The 26780-nt window shown below is 54.8% G+C and overlaps 1 protein-coding gene across 1 annotated transcript; it reads left to right on the plus strand.

Moving 5' to 3' along the window:
* Positions 1-1690: 1690 nt before the first annotated feature.
* Positions 1691-26780, plus strand: KIF1C (kinesin family member 1C). Its single transcript, XM_041001263.1, has 23 exons — positions 1691-1857; positions 3478-3599; positions 3841-3973; positions 4398-4474; positions 4765-4944; positions 5432-5497; positions 6134-6312; positions 6408-6519; positions 6842-6919; positions 7058-7123; positions 7214-7289; positions 7691-7769; positions 7914-8062; positions 8591-8760; positions 8951-9030; positions 9162-9237; positions 14489-14568; positions 15354-15448; positions 20074-20157; positions 20527-20713; positions 20845-20917; positions 22195-22821; positions 25836-26780. Exons 3-23 carry the CDS (start codon positions 3868-3870, stop codon positions 26535-26537), a joined length of 3342 nt encoding a protein of 1113 aa, XP_040857197.1. The 5' UTR covers positions 1691-1857; positions 3478-3599; positions 3841-3867; the 3' UTR covers positions 26538-26780.

The following is a 26780-nucleotide window of genomic DNA, read 5'->3' on the forward strand; positions in this document are numbered from 1 at the left end:
CCCTGCCTGTGGCCCGGGAAAGCAGTCGAGGACGGCATGCCAGGTAAGACATGGAAGTGCATATAGGCTACACAAGGGACAGAACTTAGGAGGAGACTGTTTATCCAAGGGTTAGGGATGCGCTGAGCCATCAGCTAGGGATGGGCTAAGGTAAAAAATGGGAGGGGTGGGTTTGGAAGGACAGTTAGTGGGCTAATTTCCCCCCTGTAAACTCTGGTATCCCATATGGGCACCAATTCGTGTCCCGGTTGCTCTACTTCCCATCCAGCTCCCTGCTTGTGGCCTGGGAAAGCAGTGGTGGATGACTCAAAGCCTTGAGACTCTGTACCCACATGGGAGACCCGGAAACTCTGGCTTTGGATCAGCTCAGTTCCTGCCGTTGCAGCCATCTGGGGAGTTCACTTAGCAGGTGGAAGATCCTATCTCTCTCTCCTCTCCGTAAAAAAATCTACCCTTCGGATAAAAGTAAACATAGCTTTAAAAAAAAAAAAAAAAGTGAAGGGGTGGCAGGTGGGGAGAGTCCGAGTTGGGCAGAAAAGACAAAAAGGCTCCAGTCGGGATGTCTTGAGCCAGGAACATGTTGGCAAAACTCAGCCGGCCGTTGGCGCTGAGGGCCAGACTCCCGAGACTGGGGGGCTTCTGTGGGTACCCTTAACCTAAGGGAGGAAGGCGCTCAAGGACGCGTGACAGGGCCAGGAGGGCAGATGAGGACCGCGGGGCCAGCCTGGGGCTGAGTCTGGTCCCGATGGTGAGTCCTTCTGGGGGAGGCGTAGGCCATTGCCTGGACAGAAAGGCTAGGTTTGGGGGAGTAGGTCTTGGGCTGAAGGTCACCCCTCGAAAGGGGACAGGGTCGGCTGGTTCTCCCTAGCACCCAGGACGAAGGCACGATCGGGTTCTAAGGAGTCCGCGGACGCCTAAAGGGGCCACGCTGGGTGGGCAGTGGGTAGCCTAGATCGGAGAGGGCGGCTCCGGCCTGAGGCGGCACCCGCCGGTTTGAGGGGGTTTCTCAGGCCTGAGGAAGCCGCCAGGGCTACCGAGGCTACCAAATTTGAGGACCGGGCCGGGACAAGAGAACAGGAACGTCTGTGCTGCCGTCGACGTCGACGTCGCCGCCGCCCGTCCGTACTTGGCTCCAGCACCTGAGGCAGCCGCGCGGTGAATTCTAGAACGATGAGTCGGGCGGGGAGGAGGAGAGAGGCGGTCACCACACTCGAGGCGGGCGCCGGCCTATACAGCGCGCTAGGGGCGGGGCCAGAGCGGAGACGCCTCGGAGGGGGTGGGGCCAGGCGGGAGGCCCCGCCCCTTCCCCGGGCGCGCCTCCGACGGCGGGCGTGCACGCGCGCGGGGTCCCGGGTTAGGGTGACCGCAGGGTCCGTCCCCGCATCTCTCCCGGCTTCTAGAACATCCTTATGATCTCCTGAATGTCGGCCTCCTGCCTACCCTTGTGCCTCGTCGCCTCGGTGACGAGGTGCCCGTTCGGTGGGCCCCACAGTCCGGGAGCGTTGCCCCTTTAACAAGAAGAGTCCCGAGCGCTCCCGGCCGCTCCCGGCCGCTCCCGGCCCCCCGCTCGGGACGGCGCGCGCGCACGCGCCCGCCCGGCCCCCGCCCCGCGCTCCCGCCCCAGCTCGCGCTGCCCGGGCGGGCGCCGGCCGCTGGCGCCGCTGCTGCTGCCGCCCCCGGGGCGCGAGTCGGCTGCCCACCGCCCGGGGCCCCCGGCGAGGGGCGGGGGCGCACGACCGGCCTGGGATCGCCCCCCTCCCTCCCACTCTCCCCCCTCCGGCTCCCGTCTCGGGCTTCCCGGAAAGTTTGTTCCCTGAACACTCAGCCGGGCGGCTCCGGGAGTCCCGCCGAGACGAGGTGAGAGCTGGCGAGGGGGGGAAGGGAGGGGACGCCCGCGGAGGAATGCGCCGGGCTGGGATGGGGGTGGCGGGGAGCCGGGGTCCCGTTTGCACCGCCCGGCGGAGTCCCGGCCGGCCACGGGAGCCCGGGATCATGTGCTGTTTTGTCCCGGAGGCGCAGAGAGGTGCCAGGCCCCGGGCGGCCGTCGGTGGGCTGTGCAGCCCCGAGCAGCCCGGTGGGAACCTGTTTTGAGAATCCCACCCTGCAAGGGACAAGGTGCTGATGGCCCGAGCGCCCCTTCCGGGCTGGTCGGGCCCCACCCCAGCCACGAGCTCCCCACTGCTTCTTTACAACTTGCTCTTCTTGTCCCTTTGGGTCACGGTCCCCTTTCTCTATCCCATTAAGTGTCACCGGGTCACACCATAGGCTGTGGCCGCCCAAGTGTCCCTCCTTTCCCTTGGTCAGGGTTCTGGGGTAGGGGCAGGGGTCAGTGCTGTTCTTCCTGAACTGGCCCTAGTGTTTTCAGGTGCTCCCTGTCCTGGGACACCCGTCCCCTCAGTCTTCCCCTGTAGTGCCTGGGAAGGTGGTGAGATGAGGCTTACCATGACAAGGAGCTTGGGGTGTAGGTAGGGATACAGGTGTTGTGTCTGACACCCCTGGCTCCTCTCTAGAGCCTCCACCCCCGCTGTCTGTGGGTGCGGGTTGCTCAGCCTCTGCTCCTAGGGTGTGGGCACCCGATCACCCACATTCCTGGGCTGCCGCCTGGCACTTTCCCGCCCGAGGCCAGTGGACGCCATCACACTAGCCCCGGGCTGGGGCCCACTTCCATGCCCTCCTTTCCCCTTTCTCACGGAGGTTCCCTGGACCCCCCCTTGCCTTCCAAAGACAGGTATTCTGGGTGTCCCAGCTGTGGGGCCCTGGGGCTTGTGGGATGGATACAGGATGACCCCACCCTCCCCTGTCCATTGTCCGGGATCCTGGGGAGGAAGTGCTGGGGGCTGGGCGAGGGGTTTGGGGCCTGCAGGGCTGTTGCAGGGCTGGCCCTGTGGATCCCGGCCTGGCTGTAGCTCCTGGAACCTGTGGGCCCTGAACTAGTAGGTTCCGTGGCCCACGCTGGGGTGAAAACTTCAGGGCCTGTTTTGGGTTGGGGGCTTTCTCTCCTCCCTCCTCCTGCCTCAGGGCCGCCTCCCTTTATGCTGTGTTTGGTATATTGCGTGTCTCTCTCCCTCCTCTTCCCTCCTGTTCTTCACTTCACAGCCTGACCTCAATCTTGCCTTCTGTCTTCTCTCTGCCTCTTTTCGGGGTCCGTGGTTTTCTGCTCCTCTCTCCCCCTTCCTGCCTCACTCAGTGTCTGCCCATGTGTCCCTCTCTCTGAATTGCCCTCTGTCCAGCTTTGCTCTCACTCTCTCCTCTCTCAGAACGTTCAGTGCACTTGTGAGTGAGTGACCAGGAATAAAAATATCACTGTCCCTGCCCTTGGATTCACATTGCGTTTGGCCACTCCAGAGGGGCAGCTCGCCCTTCCTCACATCCCTCACCCCTCCTTGTATTCCCCTACTCCTGGTCCCCTAACCACAGAACTCCAGACAGACCTCAGGAGTCGCAGGTGTCTCCTAACTACTCTTCCCCCACCACCAGAGTTCCCCCCTGCAGCCCCAGCTGGTGTGGCCAGGCCCCAAGCATAGGATGGGGCTCCCTCTACAAGGGCCGCTGGCAGCCAAAACGGACACAGTTCCCCTGCTCTGGGGCCAGGACGCCAGGTAACTCTGGGGGCATGGCCCAGATGCCAAGAAACTGGGGTGGGTTGGGGTAAGAGGCAGGAAGACCTTCAGGAATGCCCTGCAGACAGAGGCACTTGAGAGGAAGTCCACGGGACTAGGACCGGAGTCCCAGAGGAGCTGGGGAAGGGTGGCTTGGAACTTGGCTGCCAGGAGAAGCTAGGAGGCACCCCTGGGGTCTTTGTCGTGGGTCTGACCCCCCTCTTCTTTCTCTGTTCTCCAGCTGAGGAGGGCAGGAGTGTCTGGAGTTATGGCTGGTGCTTCGGTGAAAGTGGCAGTGAGGGTCCGGCCCTTCAATGCCCGGGAGACCAGCCGGGATGCCAAGTGCGTGGTCAGCATGCAGGGCAACACCACCTGTGAGTGTGTCTCAGGGGCCAGGTTGGGCATGGGCAGGCAAGGCTGGGCCCACCATGCAGGCCAGTCCTGCTGGGCCGAATCAGGAGAAGGGTTGTGCTGGGCACAGAGCAGGTGCTGGTTGTGAGGGTGGGGGCTGGGACAAGCTGGCCTTTCCATGTTCCTGTCCCTGGGAGGGGGAATGTTGGCCTGGAGCCCTCCATTGCCCAATCCAGGGAGGCAGCTCAGTGGAGGCGGGTCCTAGGAAGCCAAAATTAGCTTTGGTGGCTAGAGGGGGTGGGGAATATTAAAAGGGAGAGATGAGCTAGGACAGAGGTGGGAAGTGCCATGCCTGGATTCGGGATGGGAAGGGCCTGTGAGGGAGTGGCAGAGCTCTGGAGTACCTGATCTGGGCCTTCTTTTCTTGGTCTTCTCCTGCCCCCTTAGCCATCTTCAATCCCAAACAAGGCAAAGATGCACCCAAAAGCTTCACCTTCGACTACTCCTACTGGTCGCACACTTCGGTGAGGTGTAGGGCTGGGGGAGGAGCTTGGTGGGGAGGGGTGAAACCAGAGTAGGAGGACTAGGACTCCCCCACCTCCAGGCCTGGGGTCAGGGTGGGTAGAACCTTTAGCATGTGCATGGGACCAGGGTTAGGGAGGGAGAATCTCGGTATGGTGAGGGTGAGGTGGGAGGCATACAGGACTTTGGGGGACAATCATCAAGGGCAGGGTCAAGATTCCGGGGATGTGGCCGCTCAGGAGCGTGTCGTCTAGCACACTTGCTGTCTCTGCCCCATTTCACCTTGACTTAGTCCGAGGACCCCCAGTATGCATCCCAGCAGCAGGTGTATCACGACATCGGAGAAGAAATGCTGCTGCACGCCTTTGAAGGCTACAACGTGTGCATCTTTGCCTACGGACAGACTGGAGCTGGAAAGTCCTATACCATGATGGGGCGGCAGGAGCCAGGGCAGCAGGGCATTGTGCCCCAGGTACATACGCCTGTGGTCTGGCCTGGCAGCCAGGGCAGGGACAGAAGGGACAGAGGCCTGGCCCTCTCAGGCTGTGTTGGGAAATGGGACAGGTGTGCCGAGACAGAAAGGTATGGACCTGGGCCCTGTGTTTTTGGATTTTCCCCACAAGCCACTGCTTCCTAGATTTTGTGAGGTCTCGTGAATGTGGGTCCCCGTCTGGCCAATTGTGGTATCATCACTGGGAGTGACCATAGTTCTTCCTGGCTGTGCAGTGTTGGGAGCAGGTCAGGATACCTGTGTTCATGACCATGCTTGCCAGAAGCCTGCCTATGACCCTATACAAGTGTGCACCTCTCTGTTTATTTTCCATTTGTAAAATGGGAGTAACCCCTCTCTGAGGGACGTGATGAATATCCAGTGGGGTCCCTTGGGACAGAACCTGGCCTGGGGCTGGGCACTGCAGGTGGGCACTGAACAGAGGAGCTTCTCTGTGTCTCCCCTCCAGCTCTGTGAAGATCTCTTCTCTCGTGTTGGCGAGAACCAGAACGCGCAGCTCTCCTATTCCGTGGAGGTGAGCCCAGGTCTTAGCGGGGCAGAGATGGGACTCTGTGTCCCAGGGTGGGGGAAGGCAGGACGGCTGAGTGATCTATGGAGTCGCGTGGCCAGGACCTAGTCCTGCCTCTGTTATCTAATGTGGCTTTGACTGGTGACTCTGCCCTTTAGCTCCTTTGGGTCCTTTTGCCTGCGAAATGCTGCAGATTGGATTTGCCTCCTGGGGTATGGGAGGGTCATGAGCCAGTGTGTGTGGAATGCTCAGTGCTGGGCCTGGTTCTTATTATCTGTGTGGGCTTTAGGCCATTTCTGTGTATTCCTATTTTTGTCTTTTTTTTTAAAGATTTATTTTGTGTATTTGAAAGAGAGAGAGAAAATCCTTGCATCTGCTGGTTCATTTCCCAAATGGCCACAGTGGCTGCAACTGTAGCCAGGAGCTGGAAACTCCATCCAGGTCTCCCACATGGGTGCTAGAATCCAAGTACTGGGGCCATTTTCCTCACTGCTTTCCTAAGTGCGTTAGTAGGGAGCTGGATCAGAAGTAGAGCAGCTGGGTCTTAAATTGGCATCCAAATGCAATTCCAGCCTTACAGGTAGTGGCTGCACTTGCTGTGCCACGGTGTCTGTCCAGACTTTGTATCTTCTTACTTGTCAGGTGAGCTACATGGAGATCTACTGTGAGCGAGTTCGAGACCTCTTGAACCCCAAGAGTCGGGGCTCTCTGCGGGTCCGGGAGCACCCCATCCTGGGCCCCTACGTGCAGGACCTGTCTAAGTTGGCTGTGACCTCCTATGCAGACATTGCTGACCTTATGGACTGTGGAAATAAGGCACGGTGAGGCAGGCGCGTACAGAGCAGGGCAGGGAGCCGGACTTGGGAGAGTAAAGGGCAGCACCCAGGAAGTGGTCCCTGTTCCCTCCCCACCCCAGGACTGTGGCTGCCACAAATATGAATGAGACCAGTAGCCGTTCCCATGCTGTCTTCACCATCGTCTTCACACAGCGCAGCCACGACCAGCTCACTGGGCTGGACTCAGAGAAGGTGGGATTCTACCCTCCCCATCCCCTCCCCTCCAGTGACAGGATGTGATGGAAGGCCTATCTAGCAGTGTGTTGCAGATTTTACTGGTTTGGCTTCCTTAGGAGACCTCTCAGGGCTGGGCTTAGATCCCACCGTGTCCCTTGTCAAGCACAGAATGGACAGAAGAGCAAATGCCTGAGGGGATGAGATCAGCCCTTGCTGTTAGGCCTTCTGTCCTGTCCTTTCCCTGGGTTCCCCCACCCCATGTATGTGCCCTCCTGATTTGCATGCCTGCCCTCACTGACCCCTATCACCTCCTGCCTCTTCTTCCTTTTGACCCCAGGTCAGTAAGATCAGCTTGGTGGACCTCGCGGGCAGCGAGCGGGCTGACTCCTCAGGGGCCCGGGGCATGCGGCTAAAGGTGAGGGTCCTCTGCAGGGACGAGTGGGGTTTAGTGTGGGGGGCTGCTTGTGGAGGGTGCTGGTACAAGGTGAAGGGGAGGGGAGGGGATGTGACCGGGAGTGGAGGGTCTCATGCCTCATTCAACTTCCTTTCTTAGGAAGGTGCCAACATCAATAAGTCCCTCACGACGCTGGGCAAGGTGATCTCAGCACTCGCGGATATGGTGAGAGCCTGGGGGGCTGGGCAGAGAGGGGGTGCAGGGGATGGGGCACAGGAGGCCCACCCTGAGCACCCTCTCCCTTCCACCTGCCAGCAATCAAAGAAGAAGAAGTCGGATTTTATTCCTTACAGGGACTCTGTACTCACTTGGCTGCTCAAGGAGAATTTGGGTGAGGGGCATCTCCTTTCCCTTCTTACCAACCCTGCCACCATCCCACTCATCTCCTTCAGTTCATCCAACCAGTCCCCCTGAATACCTCTCAAATCTCGGGTCCCTGTTGTCCTGCTGACTGCCCCCTGACCAAGGCAACATCCTTTGAAGATTCCCTAATGCCAAAATCAGGGCCACACCTTCCCGGCCAAGCCAAGGGCCTCGCTGACTTGTCTGCCCCCAGGCCCTCTCTGGCCCCTACCTTTTTGCTGCTCCCCCCACTGGGTGTCAGGATTGGTTTTCTGCTCTTAGCTTCCTCCGGCTGCAGGCAGTAACCCTTTCAGACCCTTGCCTGGGACCTGAGTCCTTTGGGCCCTTTGGCCCAGCCCAGCCTCTGCTTCCTCTTCCTCTGCATCCCAGGTGGGAATTCGCGCACTGCGATGATAGCAGCCCTGAGCCCTGCTGACATCAACTACGAGGAGACACTCAGCACCCTCAGGTGGGACTTATGGGCGGGAAAAGCACCAGGGTCTGGTTCCTGCCATACTGTCCTGCAACCTGAGTGGCAGGGGAGAGGTGGCAGGCAATAGACCAAGGGCTCCCTGCCTGCCCTTACTGGTGCTAACCCTCCCTTCTTGCTCAGGTACGCAGACCGCACCAAACAGATCCGTTGCAATGCTGTCATCAACGAGGACCCCAACGCCCGTCTCATCCGAGAGCTGCAGGAGGAGGTGGCCCGGCTGCGGGAACTGCTCATGGCCCAGGGGCTCTCAGCCTCTGCTCTGGGAGGAGGTAGAGACCACCCCAGCAGCTGAGGGAATCCCCCTTGGGCCACCTACTCCATCCCTCCTCACTTGGCTTTGCCCGGCTTGGGCTAGGCAGCAACCGCCCACCCTAAAGGCCTTCTTGGTCTCATTGTCCTGGACACAGAGATGGGGTAGATGGGCTTAGTATCTTAAGAAGTTACGGAGCGTGGATGTACTCGTATGGGGCAAAGTAGGAATCAGAGGGACCTTAATAGGTTCCTGGGACTAATAAATGACAGGGGCAGGAATCCATGGCAAGGCCTTACTTCACAGTTTAAGCAGTAAATTACTAGGAGGAGGCTGCCAGGCACCTTCCTAATGGACATTCTTATGAAATGTGGGGGTGTTAGTGGGCTGTGATCTTAACAGTCAACAGCAAGTGGCTCCTAAAATACAGGGCTTGGCCTCACTGCTGTGAAGCCATAGATCCATAGAGAATCACGTTGGAGGGTTCATGGGCTGATGGGAGGTTGACCAGATGGCGTAGTGTTGTTCTGTCTATACTTCCTCCCAGGTCTGAAGGTGGAAGAGGGGAGTCCCGGAGGTGTCCCATCAGCTATATCCTCTCCCCCTACCCCAGCTTCACCCTCATCTCCCCACACACATAATGGGGAGCTGGAGCCATCCTTCTCGCCCACCGCCGAGCCCCAGATTGGGCCTGAGGAGGCCATGGAGAGACTGCAGGTGGGAAGCTGGAGTGAGCAGGGGGAGAGGGTCTGGGACTGCTGGCCGCTTACTTTCTCAAAGCCAAGGTTGAAGGAAGAAGAGGAATTCTAGGAGTAGCGTGACTCTCCCTCTGTGCCGCCCCCACCCCCTGACCTGCTTAGTGCTTCTCTCAGACTGTCCTCATGCCTGACCGTCCTTGTACCGCCAGGAGACAGAGAAGATTATAGCCGAGTTGAATGAGACATGGGAGGAGAAGCTACGGAAGACAGAAGCCCTGAGGATGGAGAGGTGTGAGCGCCTGGGCTGGCAATGCAGGCCTTGGGAAGGGGCCTGGGGAGGGCTGCTGGGCCTTGCATGGAGGGAGGTGAATGTAGGGAGTGATCCCAAGAAGAGCGACATTGCCTCTTGTTTGCCTACAGAGAGGCGTTGCTGGCTGAGATGGGGGTAGCCGTCCGTGAGGATGGGGGAACCGTGGGCGTCTTCTCTCCCAAGAAGGTGGGTGAGGAGTCGGGTGAGGAGGTATGGGTAGCTCTCTGGATGCTTTTAGAAGAGGGTTGGAAGCAGCCGGGTAGAAATCCTAGTCCTTATGGCTTCCTCAGGGGTCCCTGGCTTGCCCCTCTATCACCTCTGACTGTTGCCACCACTTCTCCATGGGGCCATCCTTGTCTCCATCCACAGCCAACCAGAGAGTCCTTGTTAAATGCCTGTAGCCAAGGACCCCAGGGGCCACAGGGAAATGACAACGCTCCTGTCTTAAGGGGTGTTGCAAAGAGCTGCTTTGATTCTAGGTCTCTATAAATATAAACTCACTCATGTTCATGTGAGCTCACACACAGTGTTCGTCCTGGATTCATAGGAAACATCACAGTTATAGCTCAGAAGAGAGACACAGATTAGGAAATTGGAGGTGGGGTGGGGTAGAGACTTAATCACAGTGTTTGTATTATTTGAATTTTGTATCCTGTTCAGGTGTGGCCTACTCAAAAAAATATGTGCTTTCTAAAACGGTAACTTGAGAAGATAAGTCTGTAGGGGAGTAGAGGAAGAGTGAGTGACATGGAAGGGCTGTGCCTGCCAGTACAGCCAGTGGCGAAAGCATCCGTGAGGTGCGGGCCTATCGCCGCAGGCTTCCTGGAAAAGTGGTTTGGAAAAATGGAGCCTGAAAGACGGACGGAGCACCAGGGGGTGGAGAGGACCAGGGGTGGAGAGGACATGGGGTCGGCTTGGGCTGTGTGGAGCAGGTGTTGAGCAGCTCTTTGTTGAGAGGAAGGAAGGAAGTGGAGCAGGAATGTCCAGGCTCAGCCGAAGGCTGGAATGACATTCAAAATATTTAAAAGCAGCACCTCGTGTGGACTGACCAGAGAGGATGGACACGAGGCAGAGGCAGCCAGCACAACTGTGCCATGCACGGTGATGTGGAACGAGTTGGAGCAGAGCAGGAACTTCCAGTCCCACCGGGGAACCAGCCTAGCCTGTCTGGTTTACGGTGTGTAGCAGACTAGAGTCAGGGTGTGCATCAGATACCCCGTGCTCTAGGCCAGAAGGGGTCCCTGGGGGCTGCCTGGAAGATGGCATGTGTAACTGGAAGGAGGCCTCTGTCTTCTAAGGGCTAGTCCATTTGGAGAGCTCAACAAGCAGGGATTACTGAACCCCTGCTGAGAGGCCAAGACTTTGTCATACCTGGCCTAGGCTGCATACAGCCAGGGAGTGGGAAAGCTGTGGGTGGATGATTCAGGGCAGTAGGCCAGGCTGAGGGGCCCAGGCCTGGGCTGGGTTTTTCTGACATCCTCCCAGGACCCAACCGTGTTTTGCAGGGGAGAGGATACCCTCGGCTCTCAGTGTGGCCCCCAACCACTTGTGGGTGTATCTAGAAGATAGGTGAATCAGAGAAAGGAGCCAGGAGACTGAAGGGGCATTTCTTCCCTGTAGAACTTGTAGCTTAGAGAACCAAAGGGGAGGACTCTTGTGCTTTTAATTGTCCTGTGAAGGTGACGCATGAGGGGACATTCAAATCGCACACCAAGGTGTGTTGGGGAGAGCCAGCGTCCATCCTTTCTTTCCACCCACGGGTTCTTCTCCCAAGGGAACCTTCGTTTTCAGTTCCTTAGGGTGCTCTGCATGTCTAGGCGTGTCCTAGATAGGTAATTATACTCAACTGTACACAGCCTGTCTTCTGTAGTTGTGCTCCACTCTGAGCTCTTATTATTTTTTTTTTTCTGTACAGTATCGGGATATTTTGCTACATAGTTCTAAGGTAGTTTAATTCACCAGCTTCCCACGGATGGATATTTTGGCTGTTTGTCCTTCTTCATCCTACAAACAGTGCCACAGATAGGTGTGTTAGCTATAGAACATGTGCTTATAAGTGGAGATTCAAGGTCAAGAAGAAGCCATGTATAAATTTGATTTTTGTTGCCCAAGTGCCCTCCAAAGATGATGGTCATGTCATTCATATACTCCGAAGAGCAGCAAACACGAGGACTCATTTGCCCTCACGCTTTTCAGCACCCTGGGTTAGCCAGACTTCTTCGTTTTTATTCTTTGCCTGTGTGATTGGGCAAAAGAGGATCATTTACTTTTGTATTTTTCTTAAGGAAATGAGGGTGGACTGTAGTCCCCTTTATTTAACAGGTGTGTACATTTCAGAAGGGAGGGCCACTGGACACAGGGGAATGGATGTGCAGGAGTGGCTCCACCTGGGGGTGGTCAGATAGAGACTCAGGCGCTAGAGGAAAGGCTAGAGTCTGTCCAAACAAACCAGGACCTCTCGAGACCACCCGTCTTGTGGGACCCTTCACCATCAAGCCCAAGGACTTCTCAAGTCTGTCAGGATTTTCACGCCTCACTTGGAGCTTCTCTGGAACCAAGGTGGTAGGGCCAGGGCCAAAGGTTTGGTCTCATACCCCTCCCCCAAGCCCTGGTAGCTCCCTGCCTACCTGCTTATCTGTTTGACGTTCTGGGCTTCTAGATAAGGTTTCATTGGAACAAAGAGTTCCAGGGCTGACCGCAAATTGAAAAGCACTGCCCCACATCGTGCAAGTCCCCTCTCTCCAGGGATAGATTGCTTTCTGCTGCCGGAATCCATCAGTGTCTGCTAGCACCCGGCGGGGGGAGGAGGGAGGGAAGAGTGTCCCTTAGGAGAAATAGGGCAGCCATGGTCAAGGGTGCTCAGGTGGAGGGTCAGGCTCGGACACATCCGGCATGGAGGGGTCCCAAAGAAACCCACTACCAGCCTCTGCTGCTGGCTGTGTCCCCGTCTCCATGCTCCTGTCCCAACTCTTGGACACTCTTCCTTCTGTTCATACACAACCTCCTCATCTCATAAAGATCACTCCCACCTCACCCTCTGCGTGGAGTCGTCCCAAGCTCCCTGAACTTCCTGCTCCTTCAGCTTGTGCCTGTGCAGGGGAGTCCCTCCCAAAACCTGAGGGGTACTCGGCTGCTTGGGAACAAGTGAGCGAACCAAGCGAGGGTGTGAGATGATTAGAGACTTGGCTTTAAGGCATCTGTTTGTCACGGGTCACGGGACCTCGCTGCCCGATCCCGACATCCCGGCTCACTGTAATTTCCTTCCCTGGCAGCTCATGGGGCAGGTGGGAAGGAGTAAGTCCTCAACGAGTGGAGGCACTGAATCTTCAATTGGGATGGGAGATATAGTAGAAAGCTTTGTGGAGGCAGTAGCATTTGAGACAAACTGGGGGAACTAAAGGAAGTGCACTTAAAAAAAAAAAAAAGGTGTATTATTACTTTTGAAAGGCAGAGTTATATAAAGAAAAATATCTTCTATCTCCTAGTTCACTGCCTAAATGGCTGCAATGGACAGAGCTAAGCTGATCCAAAGGCAGGAGCCAGGACCTCTTCCAGGTCTCCCACGCGGGTACAGGGACCCAAGGACTTGGGCCATCCTCCACTGTTTTTCCAGGCCTTAGGCAGGGAGCTGGATGGGAAGTGGAGCAGCTGGGATATGAATTGCTGTCCATATGGGTTGCTAGTGTTATAAGCAGAGGCTTACTACACCTCAATACTGGCTCCAGAAAGTGAATGATTTTGACAGGCAGAGGGAGGGGGTGATGAGTAAGGAGGCTCATGAGGAGCAGGGTGGGGTGTACCAGGGTGTTGTCTTGAGTGAGCAGCACAAGTGGGCAATCGGGTGTTTGGGAGGCACACTTCTGAGGGCATGTATCTGGATGCTCCCTTGCAGGAGTAGGTAGAAGAGTCCTGGAAAGGGACTAGCCAGTAGGTGGGGCCCAAATGTGGAGAAGGCCCAGGGAAGCCAGGGCAAAAGTAGGATTCAGATCATGGTGGGTATGGGGTGCCAGGCGGAGAGTTCTTGGTGGAAAAGCAGTGACAGGGCCTCTGTGTAGTGTGTTTCCTTGGCTGCTTTCTTTCTTTCTTTTTTTTTTTAAGATTTATTATTTTCTTTATTTGAAAGGCGGATATACAGAGAGGAGAGACAGAGAGGAAGATCTTCCGTCCGATGATTCACTCCCCAAGTGAGCGGAACGGCCGATGGATGCTATGCCAGTCCGAAGCTAGGAGCCTCTTCCGGGTCTCCCACACGCGGGTGCAGGGTCCCAAGGCTTTGGGCCGTCCTCTGCTGCTTTCCCGGGCCACAGGCAGAGAGCTGGAAGAGAAGCGGGGCTGCCGGGATTAGAACCGGCGCCCATATGGGATCCCGGGCGTGCAAGGCGAGGACTTAACCACTGCGCCACCGCGCCGGGCCCAAGATTTTTTTTTTTTAATTGGAAAGTCAGCTACACAGAGAGGAGGAGAGACAGAGAGAAGATCTTCCATCTGCTGATTCACTCCCCAAGTAGCTACTACAGCTGGATCTAAGCCAATCTGAAGCCAGGAGCTTCTTCTGGGTCTCTCATATGGGTGCAGGGTCCAAGGCTTTGGACCATCCTCAAATGGCTGCAAAGGCCAGAGCTGAGCCAACCCAAAGCCAAGAGCCAGGAGTCTCCTCTGGATATCCCATATGGGTGCAGGGTCCCAAGGTTTTGAGCCATCCTCCACTGCTTTCCCAGGCCATGATCAGGGAGCTGGATGGCAAATGGAATTGCTGTTACACAAAGCGGTATGCCCATATGGGATCTCGGTGCATACAAGGGGAAGATTAGCCAATTGAGTTTTTGCACCAGGCTGAAGCTGCTTGCTTGCTTTTTTTTTTTTTTTAGAGTTATTTGTTTGAAAGGCAGAGTTACAGAGAGAATGAGATCTCACATCCCCTCATTTACTCTGCAAATGGTCCTAGTGTCGGGGGATGGGTCAGGCAAGTCAGAACCTGGAACTCCCTATGAGTCTCCCATGTGAATGTAAGAGCCCAAGCACTTGGACCATCTGCTGCTGGTTTGTCTGGTGTTAATTCAGGGAGCTGAATTGGAAGTAGGATAGCCTGGACTTGAACCATCCCTCACAGGGGATGCCAGTGCAGTCAGCAGTTGCCTAATTCAGTGTACTACAACACTGGCCTCTTGTTGGCTTTTAAATTAAAGTGGCACTCAGATCAAGGAGCCTACTGAATAGACAAGATCTCGGGGAAGGAACACATGGGCCAGGCTGTCCTAAAGGTGGTTGGCATGAGAGATGAGAACCTGAGGACCAGAGGGGATGATGGGAGGAGGGAGAGCGCGCACACAGCAGACACTGGGGAGATGCCGGCCCGTGCTCCTCCCACTCTCTGCACTTTGGCCCTCCTGGCCAGTTCCTAGGAGCCTTCCCTTGACCGGCCTCTTCTCCCTCTCAGACTCCACACCTGGTGAACCTGAATGAAGACCCTCTGATGTCTGAATGTCTGCTCTACCACATCAAAGATGGCGTCACCAGGTAGCATGTACCCGGCAGCCTGGGAGTGCCTCCTTTGGGGGTGGGGTAGCTGCAAAGTAGTGGTCCCTGGAGATAGCCTAGGTCTCTGGGCAGCTGCCCTGGCAGCCCCACCTGCTCTTCTAGCATCCTGGCTAGCTGCTGAGCCTGCCTGCATGGCAATCAACCTGCTACAGCCCAACAACCTGACTGGGGCCGGAGGCCCCTTAGGACCAAACTGGTCCAACACTGGTAGTCTGATTTATTGGGGTGGAAGAGTTGGTGGGATCTCAGATCACTGCATCCTTAGCCCCTGACACCATTACCTTGACCTCTGTCGGTGGGACCCTTTGCAGAGAGGGGAAAAGGTTCAGGTCCAGCCCTGTGTGATTGAGAGGCAGCGTCTTGGTGGGTGATGAAGGGGGTTTCCCCAGCAAATGCTAACTAAGTTCTGGGGCTCAAAGTCTGCTGAAGTTAATAGGCTCCTCTCTCTCCATGACTATCCTGAGTGACCATCATGGGTAGGGAGTGAACCCTCAGAATGATCAGCTCTAAGGATGGAGCAGGGGTGGGTTCCTTGCCCTTTGCTGGGTGACAAGATGGCTAAGAGCACAGGCATATTTGGGTTCAAATCCTGGCTTCATTGTTGACAGGCCACATGGCTTTGGGCACCTCCTTGGGCCTCAACTTCCTCATCTGTAAGATAGGAATCATTATGCATGGCTCCTTGGGTTGGGTGAAATGGTTCTTAGGGGAGGCCGGGTGAACATCTGGCACATGCTCAGAAAATGCTGGCCATTGCTTCCCAGGGTTGGCCAGGTAGATGTGGACATCAAGCTGACGGGGCAGTTCATCCGGGAGCAACACTGTCTGTTCCGGAGCATTGCTCAGGCGGATGGAGAAGGTAACAGCCAGTGGGCAAGAGTGGTGCACCCAATGGGGAGTGGGGCGGGTCCCGTGTTCCCCTCAACAGAGACCTGTGTCAAGCACTGGTCTGTGCAACCAAAGAAAGAAGGACGGATTCTTGTCTGCCCCTGGCCCCAGCCCTCAGAGGGTTCCCAGCTCATGACTAAGCAGTGTGGGGGTGCCGAGCATGCCTGCCCTGAGCGTGTAGTCTGCTGCGGCGTCAGGGGGTGATGAGGGTCTGGAGGCAGAAGCGGCATGCTTGTGTGCCAGAACATGAGATTTTGCTGAGGAGGAAATCCTGACCTTTCCCACCCCTTTGTTTTTTTAGCTTGTTTTTAGCTTAAAATGATAATCTACTTCTTTTAAAAATTTTATTTATTTGAAGGGCAAAGAAAAAGGAAGAGATCTTTCATCTTCTGGTTCTCTTCCCAAATGGCCACAAGGCTGCATGGGGCTAGGCCAGGCCAAAGCCAAGAACAAAGGACCCATCTGGGTCTCCCATTGCCTCTCCAAGTATATCAGCAGGGAGCTGGATTATAAGCATAGCTACACTTCAGTGCCAGACCTGAGCTATGTTTTAAATGAAAGTATCTATGTGTTCCAGTGAGCCCCCGAGTGTTTCCCTGTGCAAAACCTGCTTCCATGCAGCTATGACAGAGGAAGTTACTGCGCATGGGTTAGTCCAAAAACTTGCAGAAACTTCGCCCCTCCGAGTGCCGAGACGTAATCACAAGCCTTAGGAATGAAGCCTGTGTGACACGTTCACGAAACAATCTCTGGGCCAGCCAGGGCAGATCTTACATGTGCCTGCCTTGTTCTGGTTTAGTTACTTAAAAAAAAAAATTAATTTCTTTGGCTCAGATAGGTCCAAGTAAAGACGAGCCCTGTGAAAATGAGTTGGGGGACAAGGAGGGATGTGGGGCAGGACATGGTGTGCATGAGCCTGCTGCCAACACTTGTGTGGTGCCTGGAAGGCTGTCGCCTTTGAGGAGACAGGAAGATGGAAGACAGCCATCCACTGGTTCATTCTCCAGATGCCTACCAACAGCCAGGGACGGAAGCCGGGAGCCAGGAACTCAATGCAGGCCTCCCATGGTGGTGGCAGGACCCCAGTTACCTGAGCTTTCCTCTGTGCCTCCCAGGGTTTGCACGGGTGGGAAGCTGGGGTCAGGAGCTAGAGCTGAGGCTGGGCATGAACCCAATCTGGTGTGAGGAAAGGGTGTCTTAACTGCTAGGCTAAACACCTGCTCCAGTAGTTTGTTTTGTTTTTATTCATTGCTCCAATATTTTTATGTTTATGGTTTTTTCAAAAAAATTTTTTAAAGATTTATTTATTTTTATTGCAAAGTCAGATATATAGAGAGAGGAGGAGAGACAGAGAGAAATATCTTCCGTCCGATGATTCACTCCCCAAGTGACCACAACGGCTGGTGCTGCACCAATCAGGAGCCAGGAACCTCCTCCAGGTCTCCGAAGTGGGTACAGGGTGCCAAGGCTTTGGGCCGTCCTTGACTGCTTTCCCAGGCCACAGGCAGGGAGCTGGATGGGAAGTGGAGCTGCCAAGATTAGAACCGGCGCCCATATGGGATCCTGGCGCATTCAGGGCGAGGACTTGAGCTGCTAGGCCACCGCACCGGGCCCTATTGTTATGTTTAATTAATGCAGAATAGTTGTTTGTTTATGTGGTGCCATTAGAAATTATTCTTCCCTTCCAGCTGCACCCCTGAGCCCTTCTATTTTGAAAATGACGAAAAACACCTTTGTCCAATTCACCGCTCAGGTTTGAGACACGATCCCGTGGGTCTCAGCTTGCTTCAGGGTCAGCAGATGAATGCTGCTGTCCTGTTCAGGTCCCCAAGGGCAGGAAACGCTTCTGGCATTTGGAGCTGAAAACTGCTGAATCTGTTCAGTTCAGTGAATTGCTGCCAAGGTCTGCTCCTTGGTTAGGCCGGGCCAGATGCTGGGGAAGATATCAAAGCCGTACAGGGTTGACAGGAAGAACCCACCCTCAAGGTGCTCGCCAGTGATAGCACAGACATGTGTGAAAAATGGCTAAATCAATCGCAGTGAGAGCAGTTCCCAGACAGGGGCTGCAAAAGATTAGTCCATCTGGTCCCTGTTCTGTTCTCCCTTTCCCTTCTCTTTTCTTTCCCTTTCGTTTTCTCATTCTCTTTCTCTTTTCCTAAGATTTGTTTATTTATTTGAAAAAAAAAAAAAAAGAGAGAGAGAGAATCTTCCATCCACTGGTTTGCTCTCCAAATGGCTGCAACAGCTGAAGCTGAGCCAGGCCACAGTAGAAATGAGCCTGGAACTCCATCTGGGTCTCCTACATGCGTGGCAGAGACCCAAGTACTCGGGCCATCCTCTGCTGCTTTCCCAGATGCATTTTCAGGGAGCTAGACTGGCAGCGCCACAGTTGGGACCTGAACCAGATTATACACGGGATGCTGGTACAGACAGAGGCTTATCTTGCTGCACCACAGCACAAACCCCTGGGCCCTTGTTCTTTACGTCAGACTTTAGACGTGGCTGGAAGCAGGCAAGAAAAGACTGGATGTAGGCAGAGGAAAATCATCACTGCTTGTAGGGCATCTGTTCTGTGTTCAAGGGCAGAGGAGGCTGTCCTCTGTGCACCTCACCCTCTGTCCCCTCCATGACACCTGACTGTAGTTTATCTTGTTGACTGTTTACCTTGCCAGCCAGAGCCAAACTCTGTTAGAGCAAGGATTTTTTTTTTTCAGTGTTAAGTTCTAAGACCTGTGAAAGCACTGGCTGGTCTATAGTAGGGGTGCAGTGTTTTTATTGAATCATTGAATGCATTTTACAGACTGGTGGGAAATGAGGAAACAAGGTGGGATAGACCAGCACCTGTCTTAGCCTCTGGCATCTGGGCCTCATCCCCACTGCTGTTCCTGGGCACACAGTGCTGTCCTGAGCTGCCTCTCTGCCAGCCCTCTTCTCCATCACTTCTCCTGGAGATTTAAGTCTCCCCTTTTATGTTTGTGTCTGAAGAGAGAGACAATGTGCTTGAATCCACTGATTCACTCCCCAATGTCTACAATAACTGGGCTGGTTCAGGCTGAAGGCAGGATCCGTAAACTCTATCCCTGTCTCCTATATGGGTGGCAGGGACCCTTATACTTACTTCATCCTCCACTGCCTTCCCAGGTCTATTAGCAGGAAGCTGGATACAAAGCAGAGTAGCCAAGACTGGAACTGATGCCCTGATAGGGGATGCTGGTGTCCCAGGCAGCAGCTTAACTGGCCGTGCCTCTACACCTGCCACTCAAGTCTGAGTGTGAGCATGAACTTGAAGTCGCCTTGTTCACATCCTGCTTCCCAATCCCCTACCCTGCCCCCACCCTCAGGGTCAGGGCTCACCCATCTCTGCTTCATGTGTCATTGCTTTTGGTTTCAGGGTACCTATTATTTTTATATAATAAGTAATATATGTATAAGTAATATATATATATATTAAATAATATAATAAGTGTATATACATGAATGTATATATAAAATATAGTGAGAAATATATATAAAGATTTATTTATTTTGTATTTGAAACAGATTTTACACAGAGAGAAGGAAACTTAGAGAAAGATCTATCTATCTACTGGTTCACTCCCTAAAATGGCCACAATGGCCAGAGCTGAACTGATCCAAAACTGGGAGTCAGGAGATTCTTCCAGGTCTCACACATAAATACAGGGTCCCACGGCCTTGTACCATTCTTTACTGCTTTCCCAGGCCATCAGCAAGCAGCTGGATGGGAAGTGGAGCAACCGGGACACGAACCAGCACCTGTGGGATGCTGGTGCCACAGGGCCTGATGTGCAATTGTACTGACCCCAATAAATAATATTTATTTATTAATCATATAAACAATTGAAATAAATAAGTAAAGATACAAATTCATGTTTGCACCCAAGTACATGATTTTATGGTGTATTGTTGCACCTTTCAAATACCCTTTAGAGAAGAACATCATTATCCCACTTTTATGGAAACTCACAGAAGTTATACGACTTCCTCAGTATCCTTGGCTCAGCAGTCACAGAGGCCAGGGCTGACCTTTGGGGAGCTGCCTCACGCATCTTCATATCCCCAGCAAGCAGCAGGCCCAGTGACCTGTGCCAGGGAGAAGCCTGGCAAGAGTTTCTGCTGGATGGACGTGATCGTATGTTTGCCAAGGCTTGATATTACTCAAGGGCCAGTTTGTAAGCTCCCTCAGACAGAGGGGTGGGCTGGGAGCCTGCTGGACGAATCCAGGGTCAGCCAGGATATTAGAGAGGCAAACATCTGGTAGGACCACAAGGAGTGAAACCTGCTGAGACTGACTTGGTTTCCAAGCCACTGCTGGGGCCAGTGGTGGGGGTCGGTGGGTGAGGAATAGGGAGCCACTGCAGAGGCTTCTGGCAACTGTAGCTGGGGCTCTAACCCTCCTTCTGCTCTTCCTTTCCTGTGCTGCCTGCCACCAGAGGGGCCGTGGCACCCCCACAGGTACTGGGGAGTGGAACTGGTGGTGCATGTGTGGTTTTGGGGTGGAAAGCAAGTGGGAATCTGTAATCATAACCCACCTTTCCCCCTGCGATCAGATCTTTTCCCTTCCTCTCTCCTGCCCAGTGGTGGTCACGCTGGAGCCATGTGAAGGAGCCGAGACGTACGTCAATGGGAAGCTCGTGACAGAGCCGCTGGTGCTGAAGTCAGGTAGAGGGCCTGGGGCGAAGCGAGGGTTCTGGGGCCTGTTCCGGGCACACACTAGAGCAGGACCTGAGTTATGTAGGAAACAGCCTGAGACCATGGAGGGGGAGTGAAAATGAAGGCAGAGGAGTCACGGCAGGGAATCTTGCTGCCCTGGAGGGAAATAGGAAGAGAATGCTGAGCTGCTCCAACATGCTGTGGCTGACAGAACTGGGCTGTTCCTGGGTCCAGCCAGGGGACCTTGGGCTGTGGCTGCCCCAGGCTTGCAGTGATGGGGCAGGGAGTCTCTGCAGCAGGATTCTAGGGTCTTAGGGGTGGGTAGGGATTTGCTGCTATGGGGCAGAAGACTTGACATCCCCATCCTCCCGTTTCTAGGAAATCGAATCGTCATGGGCAAGAACCATGTCTTCCGCTTTAATCACCCGGAGCAGGCACGGCTGGAACGGGAACGAGGGGTTCCCCCACCGCCGGGGCCCCCGGCTGAGCCCGTGGACTGGAACTTTGCCCAGAAGGAATTGCTGGAGCAGCAGGGCATTGATATCAAGCTGGAAATGGAGAAGAGGTGGGCAAAGGGGTTGCACAGGTGGCCCCCACGCTGCCCCAGTGCCTCAAGCCCAACATGTCCCTGGTGTCCCCCAGCTCTCCCTGAGGCAGCCCCACAAGGTTCCTCTTTCCTTCCCTGTCCAATCCCAGGCTGCAGGATCTGGAGAATCAATACCGGAAGGAAAAGGAAGAGGCTGATCTTCTGCTGGAGCAGCAGCGACTGGTGAGGGCAAGTTGGGGTGCAGTGGAGCCGAGAGACCAGGCAGAGCCATCAGACTTGGGCCAGCACCTTCAGTGTGCCTTGTCTGAGCCTGAGTGGGAAGTAGGGTGGGAGGTGAAGGGCAGGGAGGCTTCCAGGAAGAGAGTTAGGAGGAAGGCATGCTCAGACTAGGTAGGCTTTATTTGTGGGCGGCTGAAGCCTCTTCCAGATGATCTGAGCTTGTTAGCGTTCATTGATCCTATGCTTCTACTGTCTTGTCAGCCCAGCCCAAGTATCACTTGTGCTGTCACTTCTTGCAGCTTACTCTTTCAAATAATTTTTAAATATTTTTTTTTAACATAGACACTGGTTCAAGTCACGGCTGCTCCACTTCTGATTCAGCTTCCTGCTAATGTGGGAAAGCAGTGGAAGATGGCTCAGGTGTTTGGGTCTCTGCATCCACATGGGAAACCTAGGCTCCTGGTTTTGGCTTGGCCCAAAGCTGTTATGACGATTTGGGGAGTGAACCAAAATATGGAAGATCTTTTCTGTTTTTCCTCCTCTCCCTATAAACATTTTTGAAAGACAAAATTATAGAGAGGGGTAGAGAGATGGAGATCTTCCATGTGCTGATTGACTCCCCAAATGTCTGTAACAGCTGGAGGTAGACCAGACTGAATCCAGGAGTTAGGAACCCCAGCCTAGTCTTCCACATGCGTGGCAGGGCCCAGGTATTTGACCCATCTGTCACTGCTTTCCTGGGCACATCCTAAGGAGCTGGGTCAGAAGCAGAGTAGCTGGGACTTAACCCTGCACTCTGATATGGGGTGCCAAGGTCACAGTGGTTGAAACCCACTGAAGCACAGTGCTGGCCCCAGTCCCGTAAGTCTGTGGCCTAGCTGTTGGCTTACACAGATCTGCTCTGATGCTATAGGATAATATAGTCGCCTGGGATAGCCTGTCTGAGAGTGTGGTCTCCTTGTTGGGCGGCTCAAACCCATGTGTCCATAGGATCCCAGATTTGCTTAGCTACAGAAACACTGAGGACTAGTTACGGTCGCACATGCTTAATCCTCACAACAAACCCGTGAGGTAGATGTTGTTATTCTCCCCACAGTCTGGATGAGCAAAGGGTAAGCAGGCTCCCCAAAGGTGCACAGTTAATAAGAGAGGGGCCGAGTTTGGTACCAAGGCATCCTACCTGGGCTAGGGTCGGTGTCCTCTGCCATGTCTTTGGGACCCTGGACTCTGGCATGTTCTCAGCCCCTTCCCCTCCCGATCCCCTTTCTCTCTGATTCCAGTATGCAGACTCCGACAGCGGGGATGACTCCGACAAGCGTTCCTGTGAAGAGAGCTGGCGGCTCATCTCCTCCTTGCGAGAACAGCTGCCCCCAACCACAGTCCAGACCATCGTCAAGCGCTGCGGCCTGCCCAGCAGCGGCAAGCGCAGAGCCCCTCGCAAGGTCTACCAGATTCCTCAGCGGCGGAGGCTGCAAGGCAAAGACCCGCGATGGGCCACCATGGCTGACCTGAAGATGCAGGCTGTCAAAGAAATCTGCTATGAGGTGGCCCTGGCCGACTTCCGCCACGGGCGGGCCGAGATTGAGGCCCTGGCTGCCCTCAAGATGCGTGAGCTGTGTCGCACCTATGGCAAGCCAGAAGGGCCTGGAGATGCCTGGAGGGCCGTGGCCCGGGATGTGTGGGACACGGTGGGCGAGGAGGAAGGAAGCGGAGGTGGCAGCGGCGGAGGCAGCGGTGGTGGTGAGGAGGGTGCCCGCGGGGCAGATGTGGAGGACCTGCGGGCTCACATCGACAAGCTCACGGGTATCCTGCAGGAGGTGAAGCTGCAGAACAGCAGCAAGGACCGCGAGCTGCAGGCCCTGCGGGACCGTATGCTGCGCATGGAGAGGGTCATTCCGCTGGCCCAGGTAGGCAGGCCCAGTTGCTGCTCCCGCATCTTCTCCCCACCTTCCGCTCTTCTGCCTGCAGGATACTTGACCCTTCCCCCGACCTCCAGTGCCAGCCGCTTTCTCCTCTCCTCTGTCCCTGGGAAAAGCTCACTGGTGTCTAAGACAGTGGTGATCAGTAGAATTAAATGCTAATTAAAAATGCAGGTTCCTGGGTTCCTACATTCACCCAAATCTGCTTTTTTTTTTTTTAATATGTATTCATTTGAAAGGCAGTATGATAAGATGAAAGGGAGAGAGATCTTCCATCTGCTGGTTCAGTCCCTGAACAGCCAAGGCTAGGCCAGGCTGAAGCCAGGAGCCTGGAACTGCCATCACATGTCCCATATGAGCAACAAGAGCTCAAGGACTTAGGCCATCTTCACTGTCTTCCCAGGCATGTTAGGAGGGAGCTGGGTTGAAAATGAAGCAGCGTATGACTAGAACCCATGCCCTGAAACAGAATTCTGGTCTTGAAAGTGCTGGGCAGTTGCAGGCCCCAGGAATCTGCTTCTTTGTGATAAGCTATCCAGGTGTTAATGAAGTGTAATAAACTTTGAGAGGCGTCAATATGGAGTATCTAATTCTTCAGTTAGAGCTTGAATAATGTTCACATAATATTGGGCACAGCTGAGAGGATGCCACTTAAGATGCCAATATCCAGTCGTGGAGTGCCTGGTTCAGGTCCCAACTGTGCTTCTTGCTGCTGCTTCACTCCCCAAATGGCTGCAGTGCCTGGGCTGGTCCAGGCCAAAGCCAGGATCCTGGAACCCTATCTGTGTCTCCTACGTGGATGGCCATTTTCAAGGAGCTGGATTGACAGGAAACAGAGCAGCTGGGAGTAGAACTGGCACCCATATGGGATGCTGGTGTTGCAGGCGGTAGCTTAACCTGCCTCTCCAACAACACCTTAAGCAGTGTCTTGAGCTCTAGTGTAAACATTCATTCCAGTGGACACTCCCGGCTGTCTGGCCCTGGATGCCACGGATGCCACAGATGCCACGGTCAGCACCTTGGCTGCGTGTCTCCTTTGATCCTCACAGTATTTCCACCTGGCTGTGCTTTGGGAGCAGTCACTCAACGGCCGGCCACGTGCCAGAGGCTATGTTGGCAGCTGGGCAGCCTTAAGCCACAGGCCTCTCCATTCTTCTCTGACCCCGCTCCAGCACAGGCTGGGTTAGGAGGCTCAGTTCCCGGAATGCAGCTCCCACTGTTCTCCTCTTGCCTACTCCACTGCAGCCCCACTGGCTGCCTTCCTGGGCCCCTCCCTGCAGCCCCAAGGTGTCTGAACCTGCTCTTCCCTCTGCTTGGAGCACTTTGCACCTCCTGGCTTACCGTTCCCTGCTTTAGGCCTTGACTAAAGCCATGACCTCAACGAGGCTCTTGTCCCCACCACACAGCCACCCTACACTGGCTTCCTGTCCCTCCCTGCTCTGCTCCTCTGCTACTGAGATACAAGGCATCTTGAAAACGCTGATGGAAAATGGAATTAAAAGATGTTTATTTTGGTTCAAAATATTGTAAAATTCATACAGTCTGCTCATGATACAACTTTTCATGATTCTTTGAGAGGCAGGGAGACAAAGCGTTCATCACTCTCCTCCCCAAAAGCCTGTGATGACTGGGGCTAATCTAAGGCCATTTCTTTTCTTTCTCTCTTCCTTCCTTCTTTTCTTTTCCTTCTTTCTTTCACTTATTTTTATTGGAAAGGCAGATTTACAGAAACAGAGAGAAAGATCTTCCATCTGCTGGTTCACTCTGTAAATGACTGCAACGGCCAGAGCTGAGCTGATCTAAAACCAGGATCCTCTTCTGAGTTTCTCACGTAGGTGCAGGGTCCCAAGGACTTAGGCCATCCTCTGCAGCCTTCCCTGGCCACAAGCAGAGAGCCAAATAAGAAGTGGAGCAGCCAGGACATGAGCTGGCATCCATATGAGATGCTGGTGCTTAAAGGTAGAGGATTAGCTTGTTGAGCCATGATGTCAGCCCCTAAACTGAGAGCATTTGAGCCCTGATTCCTCGCACGGGTGACAGAGACATAACTCCTCAAGCCATCACCTGCTGCCTGGTGGGGTGTGCGTTAGTGGGAAGCTGGGCCGAGAGGACTTTCATCCAGAGACTTTGTCTGTAATGCAGGCTTCTTAATTACCAGAACAGATGTCTGTCCTTCGTGATTTTTTTGGAAGACTCCTCTCCCCTTACCATGTGCATGGATTTCAAAACTTTTTTTGTGTGTGCCAAAATTAACTTACCAGGTGCCAGTGTGATAGCATAATCGGTGTAGCTACCACTGTGACGCTGGTATCCCGTTGGGGTACTGGCTCAGGTGCCAGCTCCTCCACTTCCAACCCAATTCTCTGCTAATGTGCCTGGGGAAACAGCAGAAGATGGACCAAGTCTTTAGATCCTGCACCCATGTGGGGAGACCTGGAGGAAGCTCCTGGCTCCGTTGCACCCAAAGGGGAGTGAACCAGTGGATGGAAGATCACTTACTTTATTTCTCCCTTGCTTTGTAATTCTTCCAAATCTTAAACAAATTTACCTTTTAATTCAATTTCCTATATATTTTGTAAGTTTCAATTGTTATAACAGCCCTTTATTGACATTGTGGGATAGATAAGAAAAGTGAAGATCGAAGTTTGCGCCCTAAGATCTGGGATATTGGGATCGGTGCAGCACCGGCCGTTGCAGTCACTTAAGGAGTGAATCATCAGATGGAAGATCTCTAGTCTCTCCTCTGTATATCTGACTTTGCAATGAGAATAAATAAATCCTTAAAACATTTAAAAAAAAATAATTAAAAGTTGAGAGATTAAGAGACAGAGACTGGGAAATGGCCGCTTTAGAATGGAGCCCAGACCACCGTGCTCTCCCACCTGCTTCCTGCCTCTGTATCTCCGAGACCTTGACTTCTGCCCACTGCAGACCCTTCTGTGTGACACTCTGAATGCACTCTGTCTTTTGAATACAGCTCTTAATGTTTCGTCTCCTTCCAGGATCACGAGGATGAGAATGAAACCAGTGAGGGTCCCTGGGCCCCCGAAGGCTCACAGGCAGCAGAGGAGGCTGCCCCCAGCGACCCTCCACCCTCTGGCCGCCCAGCCTCACCCCCGCTGTCCAGCTGGGAGCGGGTGTCCCGCCTGATGGAGGAGGACCCCGCCTTCCGCCGAGGCCGCCTTCGCTGGCTGAAGCAGGAGCAGCTGCGGCTGCAGGGACTGCAAGGCTCTGGGGGTCGGGGCGGGGGTCTGCGCAGGCCCCCGGCCCGCTTCGTGCCCCCTCACGACTGCAAGCTGCGTTTCCCTTTCAAGAGCAATCCCCAGCACCGCGAGTCCTGGCCCGCCGCGGCCGTGGGGAGTGGGGAGGCCCCAGCTGCACCCCAGCCCCCTGCAGAGGTCACACCCCCGCCGCCACCGCAGCCGCCCCCAACCAGCCAAGCCCGCAGGCCTCCCAGTCCACGGCGGTCCCACCGTCCTCGCAGGAACTCCTTGGACGGAGGGGGCCGGTCCCGGGGAGGGGGTGCCCCGCAGCCCGAGCCCCAGCACTTCCAGCCCAAAAAGCACAACTATTATCCCCAGCAGCCCCAGCCATACCCGGCCCAGCGGCCTGCGGGACCCCGCTACCCGCCCTACACTACACCCCCACGGATGCGACGGCAGCGCTCCGCCCCAGATCTCAAGGAGAGCGGTGCAGCTGTGTGAGCCCCGCGTCCCAGCGCAGGGAGAAGGGGAGACGCCGCTTCCCTGGAAGCCCACTGGGGTGGGGAAGGGCAGGGAAAGCCCGCAGAGGAGAAGGTTCGAGCAGGTGACACGAAGACGCGAGGTGGCTGGGCCGGAGGCCGAGCGAAGGCAGAGGGCACGGAGTTGCCAGGAGCAAACCAAAGTGAAGGATGAGGGGCAGGAAGCCGCCTGGGCCGCCCCCTGAGGAAGGGGAGGAGCCCATCA

The sequence above is a fragment of the Ochotona curzoniae genome, unplaced genomic scaffold, assembly GCF_017591425.1.
Source record: "Ochotona curzoniae isolate NIBS_2020 unplaced genomic scaffold, NIBS_Ocur_1.0 scaffold_2453, whole genome shotgun sequence".
NCBI classification, from domain to species: Eukaryota; Metazoa; Chordata; class Mammalia; order Lagomorpha; family Ochotonidae; genus Ochotona; species Ochotona curzoniae.